Genomic DNA, 15,122 nt, shown 5'->3' on the forward strand with positions numbered 1-15,122 from the left:
AGGGAGGAGGAGCAGCCAGGAGAAGGAAGGGGGCAAGAAAGAGCTAAGGGGCTGGGCCCAGTGCTGCTGAGTCCACAGGGGCTTAGCCCAGGTTGCAGCAGAACGGTGGCGTTGCTTTTCTACACAAGATAAATAACACGTTTTTGAATCTTGCAATTCCATTTAATTATGATGAAAGATTAACTAACGATTAATATATTAGCAAGGTTCACACCAATAAGCAAAAACATGTTATATTCATAGTAAACACAGAGTAATCTGTATCACACTGAGCTTGCAAACATCTCAGATTACAATTTATTCTTTAACTTCCTTGTAATTAAAGTAAAGCCATTTTCCCACTTAATGCACAGTGTGGTCCAGCTTATCCTGCTTATGTTATTTTTCCCTTGGCTTTCGCAAAGTTGTGAGTGTTCTGCTTCACTCTTGTTTGTCTGGCCTGTCATTTAAAGCACCTAGTTTTTTATAACAGATCGAGATTAAAAATCATAACTCTTCAGGCCGTAGTCGCTAGCTACATTATTTATAGGCAGTACTCCCCTTTAATAACGTCCTGCTTTGACGAGATGATCCAGTAAGGGGAATCAGCTCGCTGGAATTCAATAAAGTAAATAATGCCTTTTCCTTTGGCTCCTTGACGGTCCCCTGACTTTCCACAGCCCCAAGATGGATATCGAATGGTGCAGCAGTTCCAGTTCCTGGGCTGGCCCATGTACAGGGACACGCCGGTGTCTAAGCGCTCCTTCCTGAAGCTCATCCGCCAGGTGGACAAGTGGCAGGAGGAGTACAATGGTGGGGAAGGCCGCACGGTCGTGCACTGCCTGTAAGTGCTGAGGTCCACTCTGACCTCCTGCTCACTCTTTTGTTTCACTATAAATGGATAAGAAATAAGTAGGGCTGAGTGAAAGGCGATCATGCCTTTCCCAGAATGAGTCCACTCACTGAGGGTTTAATTTGCTTTGCAGAAAGCAAAGTATGCACATTTCATATTTGCATGGTCTATCTCAGCCATCAAAATAAGCACTGACCCTGTGGTTGGAACCCAAAATAAATTTGGGCGGGTTCAGTGGGTTCCGACTGGCTCCTCAGAGCCAACTGTTAGACCTTCAGGAATTTTGTGAGCTGGTTGTTAAACTGGTGGTAGCTTGAAATCACCCATCGGGGAGTATTTACACCACAGAAATCAGCAGACGCTACAAGACAGCTCCTACCCAAGCTGGCTTACCAGCACACCACCTAGTAAGTCTGTTAGAGATCATGTCAGAGGCTCCAAAGGATCTTACTCTTTTTTGACTTTGTGGTTCTCACAAGAGCTTTTTGTCTGGGAACATGGGAGGATGCGGCAGAGGAGTGGTCCCCAGAATGTGGTCTCCAGGCAGCAGGTTAGTGTTGCCCGCAATCTTGTGAAGAATGTAAGTTCTCGGGCTCTACCCCAGACCTGGCGCCTCTGGGAGTGGGTCCCCGAGCTCTGCATTTCAACCAGCCCTCCAGGTGATTCTGATGCGTTAAAATTGGAGACCAGCTCCTACTGGGAAGCATTGATTCTCAGCCTTGGCTTCACCTTAGAGTCATCTGAGGAGCTTTAGAAATCACAACACGATAAAACCCCGTGCCCAGGCCACACCCAAACCACTTAAATCACCGTCTCTGGGGGTGGGGCTCAGACATCAGTGTTTATGTAACCCCCAGATTATTTCCATGTACAGCCAAAGCTGGGAACACTGAGTGTAGACGGCCATACTTTCCAGAGCACCTCCGCCTGTGTTTCCTCACTGGCAATAATATGGAGCTTCGGCCAGCTGGAGGGGGCTGAATGGAGCAGGGAGGTAAAAAGTCATGGCAGTTAGGGAAGACGTTTAGAGAACTGGTGGAAACTTGAAGCCTGAGCGTCTGTCGCTTTTCCTGGGAGTGCCATTAGCAGCACCCAGTAAGATCTTTCCCCGTTTGAAGGGGAAGGAAAGTTTTACTGTGGCCAGACCAACCCTAGTTGCAGTTGCAGATTTGGCAAGGGCTTGGCTCTCTGTCCTTTCAGTGCATTTGTCTCGGGCAATGCCATGCCCACCCAGCTCCCAGGGCCCCAGGAAGGCTCCCTGGCTGCCCAGAATCCTGCCTGCTCCCTCCTCTCTGCCCTGCCTCTCGCCCACCCAGATTAAGGCATGGCAACGTCACATTCTGCAGGAAACCGGTATTCCCTTGGAAGAATCTCATACACCTATTCACGCTTGTCGTCAACCAGAGGTCCCAACCCTTTGTCCTCTAGAAAGCTGCTCTATTGCCCCTTCCCCTGACTGGTTTCCCTTCCCGCTCATGGCCCCGGTGCCTTACAGATATCTCTACTGAGAAAATGCCAAAAAGAATGTATTAACACTTCACATCCCCATTTTTCTTTATCTAAGTCTAGGTGTAGCCTCTCATCAGAATTAAACTAAGAGGGTCCACCACATTGAGTGACACAATCCCAGCAAAGAAAATGGGCTTTTTAGAGTTTGTATTATATCTTCTGGGTTTTTTTGACATGCTAAAAAAAAATAGTTTACAGATAACCATCCACTTAAGAAACCCACAGCATCTCGAGTTAGGATTGCGTCTTTCTTCTCGGGATTATCAGCATTCTAGTGAGGGCCCTTGCTGTGGCCCCAGGTCTGAATCCTAGTGGAGGAGTTTGAGGCACCAGGACAGGCTTGTGGAGGAGCACACAAAGTCGGCTTTCCAAGGCCACGTTCAGTTGTCGCACCTCGCAGACAACCACTGCTGTACTCGTCCAAGAGATGGCTGTGACCCTAGAACTGAGATGATTGTGTCGCCGATCCAGTTACCATAGAAGATAAGGGGCTGTTCTTCAACTGTAGTGGGCTGGGGTGGCATCTGCTGCTTCCCCCTCCTGCCTGTCTGGCGTCGCTTTCTCCTGGTGAGAGAAACTTGGCTTTTCTTTGGGGACCCCTTCTCCCCCACTTTAATGTCCTTCTGGTTCCTGAACCTCCTGCTTGCTCTTCACACTAAGGGTGGGCTTGGGACCCAGGCCTGGTCAGAATCTTTATTTTCGTTTAAATGTACAGATCATAAAGCTAAGACTTTTTTTTTCAGCTGTGAGAAACAAAGTTAGTTTAAATTGGTATCCTCTGGTAGCCAACAGTGCTTTGAATTCCTGCCCTTCCTCCGAGGTAAGAACATCACATTCAGCATAGTGTAGCACCACCCAGTGGCTGTGGGCTGAGAGTTTCTTCCCCAGAGACAGAGGTTCCTTGAGTCACATATACTCAAGGTAAGCAAATAGTTGATGAGGAATTATTTTCTTTATTCATATCTTCCATCTGATAAAAGCAGAAGAAACGATAGAATTAGGCTATCACCATTTTGCAACTCTTGATGAAAATAAGGAGCCCTGGTGGCACAGTAGTTAAGCACTCAGGTGAAAGGTTGGCGGTTCAAATCCACCAACTGCTACAAGGGAGAAAGATGTGGCAGTCTGAGTCCGTAAAGATTTACAGCCTTGGAAACTCTATGAGGCAGTTCTACTGTGTCCTCTGGGGTCCCTGTGAATCAGAATCGACTCAAAGGCAGTGGATGGGATGAAAATAACGGATGTATACAATGATTATCGACAGCTGCTTAAACCATTAGGTGGAAAGCTGATGAAGAAAAACAGTGTGGCACTAGTGAAAGGATAAAATAGAGACAAATGGAGCAGAAGAGAAAGTCCAAGAACAGACCTCAGGGTGACCTCACTTATAACAAAGATCCCACTGCAGCACAACCCACCAGAGGCAGCAGGAAAGAGACTACCTGGAACATTGCTCTTCCTCCTCACAATATATACAGAAGTCAAGTCCAGATGGATGCTGGACCAAAATGTGAAGAGTAAACTAGCAAAGCTTCTATAAGAAGACATAGGAGAAAATCTTCGTGACCATGAGCTGATCACAGATTTGTTAAATAGAATGCAAAACTCGAACTCTAAAGGAAAATATGGATGAACTGGAGTTCATTCAAGTTAAACACTCCTATTTATCAAAAGACACAGAGTGGGAGAAGATTTTCATGATACGTATATCTGACAAAGGACTCATAGCCAGAATGTCTGTGAACTGCGAGTCAATAGGAAAAAGACAGACAACCCAAGTCTTTTAAATGGACAAAAGATTTGACGGGCACTTCATTTAAAAAGGATATCCAAAGAGTGACTAAGTGTAGGAAAGGTACCCAACATCATTAGTTTTCAGGACAATGCATATTAAATCCAGGATTGGATACTGCTGCGTAGTCACCAGAATAGCTGAAGATTAAAAAACAAACAAGTAAATGATAATACTGAGGGTTGATGAGGCTGTGGAGTAACTGGAACTCCCACACGTTCTTGGTAGGAAGTGAATATAAGTACTTTAGAACTATTTGATAGCATCTACTAAAGCTAAATAGACACTTACCCTCTAACTGAACTCTCTGCCCCTAGGTGTATTACTGACAGGAGTGCATGTATGCACCACAAGACATGTTTATAGCAACTTTACTCATAATACCTAAAAACTGGAAGCCACTCAAATCGTCCTCAGCTGTTAGATAAGTAAATTATATAGTATATTCAGTCAATGGAATTCTGCTTAGCAATGTAAAAGAATAAACTGCTGATACAGATAACATAGATGATTCTCACATAGATAATATTGAGTAAAAGAAGCCAAACTCAAGAGATTAAACTGTATGATTCCATTTATACAAAGTTCAAAAACAGGCAAAAGAAATTTATGATGCTAGCAATGAGAACAGAGATGACTTGTGGTGGTGTTGATGGTACTGATAGTGTTGACTCAGAGTATGAGGGAGGACCTGTGGACTGATGGCGGTCTATATCTTGATCTGGATGGTGGTCACATGGTGTGCACATTTATAAACACTAACTGAGATGTACACTTACCATCTGTAGACTCTATTATAGGCATACATAGGGTGACCACTCATCTGTCAGTTTGTCATACGGTGGTGACGTATGTTACTGTGATGCTGGAAGCTATGCCACCAGTGTTTCAAATACCAGCAGGGTCACCCATGGTGGGCAGGTTTCAGCAGAGCTTCCAGACTAAGAAAGACTAGGAAGAGGGACCTGGTGGTCTACTTCTGAAAAAGTTCGCCAGTGAAAACCTTATAAATAGCAGCGGAGCATTGTCTGATATAGTACCCAAAGATGAGCCCCTCAGATTGGAAGACACTCAAAATACGACCGGGAAAGAGCTGCCTTTTCAAAGTAGAGTTGACCTTAATGATGTGAATGGAGTCAACCTTTTGGGACCTTCATTTGCTGATGTGGTACAACTCAAAATGAGAAGAAACAGCTACAAAGATCCACTAATTGGAAGATGAAATGTACTAAGTATGAATCTAGGAAAATTGAAAACTGTCAAAAATGAAATGGAATACATAAACATCGAGATCATAGGCATTAGTGAGCTGAAATAGACTGGAATTGGCCATTTTGAATCAGACAATCATATGGTCTACTATGCCTGGAATGACAAAGTGAAGAGGAATGGCATCGCATTCATCATCAAAAAGAACATTTCAAGATCTCTCCTGAAGTACAATGCTATCAGTGATAGGATAATATCCATATGCCTATAAGGACGACCAGTTAATACCACTGTTATTCAAATTTACCCACCACCACTAATGCCAAAGATGAAGAAATTGAAGATTTTTACCAACTTCTGAAGTCTGAAATTGATGGAACATGCAATCAAGATGCATTGATAATTACTGGTGATTGGAATGTGAAAGCTGGAAACAAAGAAGGATCAGTAGTTGGAAAATATGGCCTTGGTGATAGAAACAACGCTGGAGATCACATGATAGAATTGCAAGACAGCGACTTATTCATTGCAAATACCTTTTTTCAACAATATAAGCAGTTTCCATACACATGGACCTCACCAGATGAAATACACAGGAATCAAATCGACTACATCTGTGGAAAGAGACAATGGAGAAGCTCAATATCATTAGTCAGAACAAGGCCAGGGGCCAACTGCAGAACAGATCATCAATTGCTTATATGCAAGTTCAAGGTGAAGCTGAAGAAAATTAGAGCAAATCCATAAGAGTCAAAATACCACCTTGAGTATATCCCACCTGAATTTAGAGACCATCTCAGGAATAGATCTGACACGTTGAACACTAATGACCAAAGATCAGACGAGTTGTAGAATGACATCAAGGATATCATACATTAAGAAAGCAAAGGGTCATTAAAAAGACAGAAGGAAAGGACCAAAATGTATGTCAGAAGAGACTCTGAAACTTGCTCTTGAATGTAGAGTAGCTAAAGTGAACAGAAGAAATGATGAAGTAAAAGAGCTCAGCAGAAGATTTCAAAGGGCGGCTCAAGAAGACAAAGTAAAGTGTTATAATGAAATGTGTGAAGACCTGGAGTTAGAAAACCAAAAGGGAAGATCATTCTTGGCATTTCTCAAGCTGAAAAAACTGAAGAAAAAGTTCAAGCCTCGAGCTGCAATATTGAAGGCTTCTATGGGGAAAATATTGAACAATGCAGGAAACATCAAAAGAAGATGAAGGAATACACAGAGTCACTGTACCAGAAAGAATTGGTTGAAGTTCAACCATTTCAGGAGGTAGCATATGATCAAGAACCAATGGTATTGAAGGAAGAAGTCCGAGATGCACTGAAGGCATTGGCGAAAAACAAGGCTTCAGGAATTGACGGAATACCAATGGAGATGTTTCAACAAACAGATGCAGTGATGGAGGTGCTCACTCATCTATGCCAAGAAATTTGGAAGACTACCTGGCCAACGGACAGGAAGAGATCCATATTTGTGCCCATTACAAAGAAAGGTGATCCAACAGAATGTGGAAATTATCGAACAATATCATTAATATCACACACAAGTAAAACTTTGCTGAAGATGATTCAAAAGCAGTTGCAGCAGTATATCAAAAGGGAAGTGTCAGAAATTCAAGCCAGATTCAGAAGAGGACATGGAATGAGGAATATCATTGCAGTTGTCAGATGGATCTTGGCTGAAAACAGAGAACACCAGAAAAATTAGAGCAAATCCATGTGTTTTCTTGACCTGTGTTTTATTGACTATGCAAAGGCAATCAACTGTGTGGATGATAACAGATTATGGGTAACATTTCGAAGAACGAGAATTCCAGAATAAAGAATGGGGATTTCAGAACACTTAATTGTGCTCATGAGTAACCAGTACATAGACCAAGAGGCAGTTGTTTGAGGAGAACAAGGGGATACTTCACAGTTTAAAGTTGGGAAATGTGTGTGTCAGGGTGGTATCCTTTCACCATACTTATTCAGTCTGAATGCTGAGCAAATAATCTGAGAAGCTGGACTATGTGAAGAAGAACACAGCACCAGGATTGGAGGAAGACTGATTAACAACCTGCGCTGTGCAGATGACACAACCTCGCTTGCTGAAAGCGAAGAAGGCTTGAAGCACTTACTGATGAAGATCAAAGACTACAGCCTTCAGTATGGATTACACCTCAACATAAAGAAAACAAAAATCCTCACAACTGGACCAATAAGCAACATCATGATAAATGGAGAAAGATTGAAGTTGTCAGGGACTTCATTTTACTTGGATCCACAATCAATGCCCATGGAAGCAGCAAACAAAGATGTCACTTTGAGGACTAGGGTGCACCTGACCCAAGCCATGGTATTTTCAGTTGCCTTGTATACATGCAAAAGCTGGACAATAAATAAGGAAGACCAAAAAATTTTATGCCTTGGAAGAATGTTCAATATACCGTGGACTGCCAGAAGAACAAACAAACCTGTCTTGGAAGAAGTATAGCCAGAATGTTCCTTAGAAGCGAGGATGGCAAGACTTCATCTCACGTACTTTGGGCATGTTATCAGGAGGGAGCAGTCCCTGGAGAAGGATATCATGCTTGCTAAAGTAGAGGGCCAGCGAAAGAGAGGAAGACCCTCAATGAGATAGATTGACACAGTGGCTACAACAATGGGCTCAAACATAGCAGTGATTGGAAGGATGTCACAGGACGGGGCAGTGTTTTGTTCTGCTGTACATAGAGTCGCTATTAGTTGGGAAATGTGTGTGTCAGGGTTGTATCCTTTCACCATACTTATTCAGTCTGTATGCTGAGCAAATAATCTGAGGAGTTGGACTATGTGAAGAAGTTGGACTTACCAACACTAGAACAACAACAACAACATCGTAGGCGTATTATACTTTATTTTAAAAGCTAGTTTGACCCTCTATCATGGACCGCACAAACAGACACTTGAAAGTCATGATCAATCTTAAAATCACAAAAGGAAGGACAACCAGCTATCTTGTGCCTACCTCCTAATGAAAGTATCCTGATCAGTTAATCAGTCAATCAATCAATCCCGAATTCTTATCAAGTGCTGAGGCTAACTACCAATTTATTTGGAACATAGGTTAGGGAGGAACATGGTAAATGATACCACAGAGATGTAATGAATAAGGAAAAGCCAGGATGTGGGTATCTCTACAGGACAAATGACCCAGTTTTCTCAACAAATTGCCAAGAAGAAGGAGCGCGTGAAGAAAACCTGTAGATTAAAATATCTTGCAAGACTTGGCAGCCGAATGCAGTGTGTGGACCCGAACAAAGCAACTGTAAGAAAATATCTGAAGCAATCTGGGAAACTTGAACACTAACTGGAAACATGATTATATTAAAACAGGGTTTATTCATTTTAGGAGTGATAATGATATTGTGATTATTTAAAAATAGAGTAAAATGAAATAGAAAGAGCCCACAGCTCCTTGGAGAAGTGGTTAATTCCAGAGCTGGTGCCGGGAAAATACAGGATGAACCTGGACCAGCTCATGGCTACAGAAAGTAAGGAAATGCTCAGAGCCAAGCTGAAGGAGCTCCTACTGGCCCAAGCTGGAAAAATTTGAGCAACAAAATAAATATGGGTACTATCGGGTATTAACTCGTAGATAAAATTAATATCTGTAAGTCCATACTAATATAAATAATAACAATTTTAAAAATAAACAAGCAAATAGTTTTTTACTGGGGAGAAGAGACAGCTGTTTCTTATAGTAGAATTCCAATTAATAAATGTTGAAGAAAAGAAGGAAATAGAGAATCACCATTAGGCAAACACTTGGTGATAATTGTTGCAAACAATATCCACCAATGGGTGCTGAAATTATTGGGTAGAGAAGCAAGATACTTGCAGAATCCCAATGAATCTCCCTAAGAGAGAAAGGTAGTAACTTTACAGAGTAATAATCTGGCAAACACCATTTTAGCACGTGTCTTAATCATCTAGTGCTGCTATGACAGAAATACCACAAGTGGATGGCTTCAACAAACAGAAGTTTATTCTCTCACAGTCTAGGAAGCTAGAAGTCCGAATTCAGGGCACCAGCTCCCGGGGAATGCTTTCTCACTCTGCCAGTTCTGGGGGAAGATCCTTATCATCAATCTTCCCCTGGTCTAGGAGCTTCTCAGTGCAGGGACTCCAGGTCCAACATACACCCTCTGCTCCCAGCACTTCTTTCTTGGTGGTATGAGGTCCCCTTGTCTCTGCTCACTTCTCTCTTTTATATCTCAAAAGAGATTGACTAAAATACAACCTAATCCTGTATATTGAGTCCTGACTCATTAACATAATTGCCTCTGAATCCTGCCTCATTAACATCATAGAGGTTAGGATTTACAATACATAGGATAGTCACATCAGATCACAAAATGGAAGACATCCACATAAAACTGAGAATCATGGCCTAGCCAAGGTGACACATATTTTAGGGGGACACAGTTTACTCCATGCCAGCATGTGACCAAGGTTAACGTCACCAGTAGTAAGACAGATCAACATCATGAGCCCCTTGATACAATTCCCTCTGAAGACCTTGCATTATCACTTCTGTGATATTGCTGCCAAAAATGCATAACCTGATTCCAGTCATGAGAAAGAGCAGACAAACCCCAATCAAGACACATTCTACAAAATAACTGATCGGCACTCTTCAAAAGTGTCAAGGTCCAGAAAGACAAGGAACAACCGATGAACTGTCTCAGGTTGGAGAAGACTAAGGAGACGTGGCAACGAAATACAGTGTGGGATCCTGGATTTGATGCAGGGCCAGAGAAAGGACATTGGTGGAAAAATTCGTGAAGTTTTACTAGCATCTATAGTTTAGTCGGCAGTATAGTAAAAGAAACCAAAAACCTGTTGCCACTGAGTCCATTCTGACTCATAGCAACCCTACAGGACAAAGTAGAGCTGCCCTCTAGGGTTTCCAAGGAGCGGCTGGTGGATTCAAACTGCCAGCCTTTTGGTTACCAGCCTAGCTCTTAACCACTGCGCCACCGGGGCTCCTGGCAGTATAGTCCCAATGTTAATTTCATGACTTCAGTAATGTGGTATGGTTATATAAGATGTTAACATCAGAGGAAGTTCCACATACAGTGGAACTATGTACTGTTTTTTGCAACTTTTTTGTAAGTCTAAAATTAGTTCAAAATAAAAACTTGTCTTATTTTTTAAAAAAAAACTCATGTTTTAGAGATAAGTGATTAAATGCTAATAGATTTTTATAAAGGCCAGGCACATCTTTGAACATAACTGCTCATCATCAGTTTTTCTGGCAGATACTAGATGAGGTGCGTGTTCACTGAAGATGCTCTGCTCTGGGCCCTTCCTGTAGCGCTAGATGAGGTGCTGTCTCGAGGTAGCGCCTTCTGGGGTCAGCGCAGAGCTGGGGATGGAGAAGGTGCTAGGTCCTCATCTGGTTACAGGTGAACCATGGGCCAAATGCTGTGGCAGATATACTCCTTTTGCTTTAATGACAATTGCCCAGGTGAGAGTCACTGGCCTCAGAGGTCCGCGTCATTACCGTCTCACTCGAGTTTAGATGACACGTTTCTGTGGCTTGTTGAGAGATGTAATGTGAGGGTGAAAGTCGTCAAACCATTTTATTTCTTTTATGACAGAAATGGAGGAGGCCGCAGCGGGACGTTCTGTGCAATCAGCATCGTCTGCGAGATGCTACGGCACCAGAGGGCAGTCGACGTCTTCCACGCGGTGAAGACACTGAGGAACAACAAGCCCAACATGGTGGATCTTCTGGTAGGAGCGTGCGCTTCCGCTAACTAGAGCGTTTCCCTGTGAGCCTGGGGCTGACGCCAGTGCTCAGGTCTGCAGGGAAGCTTATTCACAAGGGAAGAGCCGTTCTCAAAAGCATAATGTAATCACTTCACTCATAAGGGCTGTCTTCTGCTCTTTCTGTCTTTGCTTTTTCACAAGGAGACTCTGTCTCAACTTGTTTGAAATGTGGAAATAGTTGAAAGTCACAAGTACACATCCTTATTAATTTCTGCTCCTGGCAGTGCCTTCCACGTGGCTAAGCACTTAGTCTTCCTGGAGAAGAAATAATCAGAGCAAATGAAATGCCAGATTTCCAAATTATATATTTTATAAATAGCCTAATCACCCAATATTTATCAAAGCTGTGAATTTTAGTTTGACATCCAGAATACTGCATTTAATTATGGTGGCCATATCTGAGAACAGGATTAAAGGAGTTGAGAAACATAGGACACTGTGCAATTATTTTCTTAGAGTATTCCATGAAATCTCTTTTTATGTGGAGCTGTTGAAATGCCAACCACTGTGACTCAAGAATAGTAGAATCGCTTCAAGGAGGAAGCTTTTAGATTAGCTTTTTGTACTTCTCTGTTAGGGGAGGAACGATCTGAAGAAAACACAGGATTAATTCTAAGGTTGGAGGGATGGCCTAGGGCAGGGAGTGTGAGGAAGAGATGACCCCGTGCTGACCAGTTTTGCATTCCTCTGGACACAAAATTGTAGTCATAAAGTTAAATTCTTTAAGGTAACTTTTTAAAAAATTAAAGGAACTAAACAGAGAATTGAGATTGAAGCTAATGTTGAGAAAGTAGCCATGGTCCCCATGCAGAATTTGAGAAGCCATTGAAACACTGCCACAAGCTGGGGAATGATGGTGACCCCAATGATGACTGAGTCCTGGGACATATCCAAGTCCTGGTCCACACAAGCCAGGCTCTGTGGACATCTGCTTTGCCCCAGATGTGTTGTGTGTCTTCTGCTTGATGAGCTTATCTGTTTCCAAGAAGCCTGGTGTTGGCCAGGGAATTTGGCAGAGGGAAGCCTATCTGGCCGGGTGCACACTCGTAAAACCATTAGCATTACTGCTTTGGTGTCTGTGGTCAAAAGGAGAGTGCTCCCCAAGCCCTGCCTGCTAGGCCCCTTCCGGAGCAAAAACCCACAAAAGCCCAAATTCTAGTCTGGTCTCTGCTGTTAGGGCTAGTTAAGTGACCTTGGACAGATTAATGTGGGTGATTTAAGGGACCTATGACAAGCCACTTAACTTCCTTGGGCCTTCATTTTGTAAAATAGGGACAGTGTCGGCTTATTGCGGGGATACAGTGTGAAAGTGAGAAATGTGATCCTTGGTAGCGTGGGTGTCTCCAGGGCGGGGTGTTTCAGGGACCATCAGAGCCAGTGTGACATGATGTGCAGTCGGAGGATGACAAGGAAAAGGAGGAGGATGCTACCAATGGCCGTTCGCGTGGTGCTTACGTGGTGCCAGGCCCTTTTCTACGTGCCTTTCAGATACCCACAGATTAAATGTGGAGGCACTGAAAGGCTACCTGGTGTCCTGAGTGTTCAGGTTCCCTGCAACCAGCCCCTCCTTGAAGGCAGGGTACACCTCCTTCCCTGGTACCCAAATGAATTTGGAGAGTCCCACCGCCCCTGAACTCTTAGTCATCTGGGCTTCGTGGGTATTCATGCCGTCAGTCAGTACAGATCGGAACGCTGGCAGGAGATGGAAACCAATGCATCAGCTCAACTGTTCTGTCTGTGGTGTCACTTGGTATTTAACCCCACCAACTGAGAGACGGATGGGAAGCTTCCAAAGTTTGGTTGGTACTTGGGAAAAGCTGACCTTGACAAAAAAGGTCATCTCCCTCTCACTACCACCTGAATTAAACAGATGATTAGAAGTAGATCCTCCAGGCCTTTCCTCTAGGGCTCTGGCTGTGGCTTTTCTACTCATGGATTTTCATGAGCAGATGCAACATGGATTTTTCCAAATCAATGGTGCAGATTTGGGACAGTGGCAATTCTTCATGAAATGACTGGAGACCTGGGTAGTTGGACCAGAAGGGATCCTCTCGACCTCGCCCACAATCCTATAATAATCTGAGTGTTTCTGTAGTTATATGTAATTTTAATGGAGGTAGTAGGATCCCTGGATGCCCATACCCCTGAGGGTCAGCACGAGTTTTAGGATAAGGTCAGTGGCTAAGAAAGACAGGAAAGTTTTGCAATTTCCTGAGAAAATTGTCAGAAAAATTTGTCGTGGTAACTGTTAGCAGGTCAACAGATAATATCCAGTGGCTAGAGAAGATCACAGTGCTCTCTACAGTGGGTTTGAGCATCTTCAAGTGGATAAGGGTGCTTGTCGTCGTGTCTGTAAGTACAGTTTCTGTTTAGTCTGGTACTCACACGTGTGTATGTTGGCTGACAGAATTAAGTAACTTAGGTCAGGGTGATAAAATCTGGTAGGATTTTATCAGGTGTAAAAGGCCGTCTGAGGCCTGCCTTCTTCCTGAGTACAAGATTTTGTGCCAGCAGCTGAAAAGAACGGCATGCTATGTCTTCTTGTTGCACCTTCACGGAAGGTTGGCACAGTGCGTGCCCACCAGCCCTGGCAAGTGCTTCTGGGCCAGCCACTGAGAACGAGCAAGCAGAGGGTCGGCGCATCTCTCTGTCTCCATCTATCTCTGCATCTCTGGTATCCTAACTTGCTCCTGAGTTTGAAAATTCATCAATTCAGGTTGAAGCACGGCGTTCTCAAGGGGGATCCAGAAGGCTCTGAAGATTTATTTCTCTAAATTTTTAGTTTGGGGGGCTCTGGAGAAAAGCCAGTTGATTGCCAGGGGCAAAATTCTTTAAAACATGAGACTAGTTGTTTTTTTTTTTTTATTCAGTGGGTACAGCTGGCTTTCTTCTGACCTGCTTTTTCAGCCCAGCTTCTGACTTATCCATGTCTTCAACCAGCCGTAAGACCCCATCAAAAACTGGCCCCAAGAGAACACGGAGTAGCACAGTCTGCCCAAGCTTTCCGGGATAGTCCCATGGTATGCCAAGGCTCCTTGGAAGCTGTCCCAGTTGTGGGAAAATAGGCTGCTTCAAAACCAGTCCACCTTCTCCCCTTTGTCTTCTGCACGAGGCATCTGAAGTTTCCAAAGCTCTATTTTAGCAGAGAAACAGACTTTGAGGGAGAGATCGTACCTAAGAAGCATTATCTGTCCTAGGCAGGCTGGGTGGAGCCCTGACATGGTGCCTATCCAGGAATGGGCTAAATGGGTGGCATTCGCCCACAGGCCCCCTGCAAACCTGCAGAGCTGCCTTTTAAGGCAAGCAAACACTTCAGACAATCCTTTGTTTCTGAGCTATGTGTCAGCTGGCACCTCCTGATTCTTGAAATCCAAATGACACTGGTCCAGTTCCCAGTATAGAAGGCCCTTCTCGGGGTTTCTGTGAGGTGCCTGGGAACTTACAATCTCATGGTCTTCTTTAACTCCTGACTCTGCTCTGTGGAAACCCAGATGTGAAATTCATGCCTTCCTCTACCAGTCAACAGCAACCCCAACACTCACTCAGAACATCTGTTACTGTGGTACACAGACTGCAAATTCGGGCAGACTTGAAGGAGAACATCAGGAATCATCCTTCTTAGTGCCCTTTAGCCCCCTGCCGCAGGGCAGTCACCTACTCCTGCCCTTTTCCATTTGGCTGGCTTCTCCCTCCTCCTTGTCCTTCTTCTCAGGAGCAAAACAAGTGTCTACAAAGCACACATGCCCTTAGAAGTCTCGTCTTCTGCCAAAGGCCACGGACCATGGTGTTTTCCCACACAAAGGCAGTTTGCCCTCCAAGAGACACTCTGGTCTCAGCTGTTAAGTTCATAAAATTTTCCCTTCTAACATGTTACTGGTATGAGCAGCCAGTTGATCTGATCATCTGACCTTCATTCCATTCCATTCCAGCACCCATATTGTTCTCACTTCTCTGCTGGGCATGGTAGTAAACA

At 43.8% G+C, this 15,122-nt stretch overlaps 1 protein-coding gene across 2 annotated transcripts in view; it reads left to right on the forward strand.

Moving 5' to 3' along the window:
• The window catches only part of PTPRM (protein tyrosine phosphatase receptor type M), a 746,511-nt gene that overhangs the window by 713,390 nt on the left and 17,999 nt on the right, over positions 1-15,122 (forward strand). For both annotated transcript variants that reach the window (XM_004385786.3, XM_012558215.1), the window contains 2 exons: positions 660-823; positions 10,978-11,113. In XM_004385786.3, coding sequence (XP_004385843.1) covers positions 660-823; positions 10,978-11,113 — 300 coding nt within the window. The remainder of the gene's footprint in view (positions 1-659; positions 824-10,977; positions 11,114-15,122) is intronic.

The sequence above is a fragment of the Trichechus manatus genome, unplaced genomic scaffold, assembly GCF_000243295.1.
Source record: "Trichechus manatus latirostris isolate Lorelei unplaced genomic scaffold, TriManLat1.0 scaffold00146, whole genome shotgun sequence".
In the NCBI taxonomy this organism is placed as follows: Eukaryota; Metazoa; Chordata; class Mammalia; order Sirenia; family Trichechidae; genus Trichechus; species Trichechus manatus.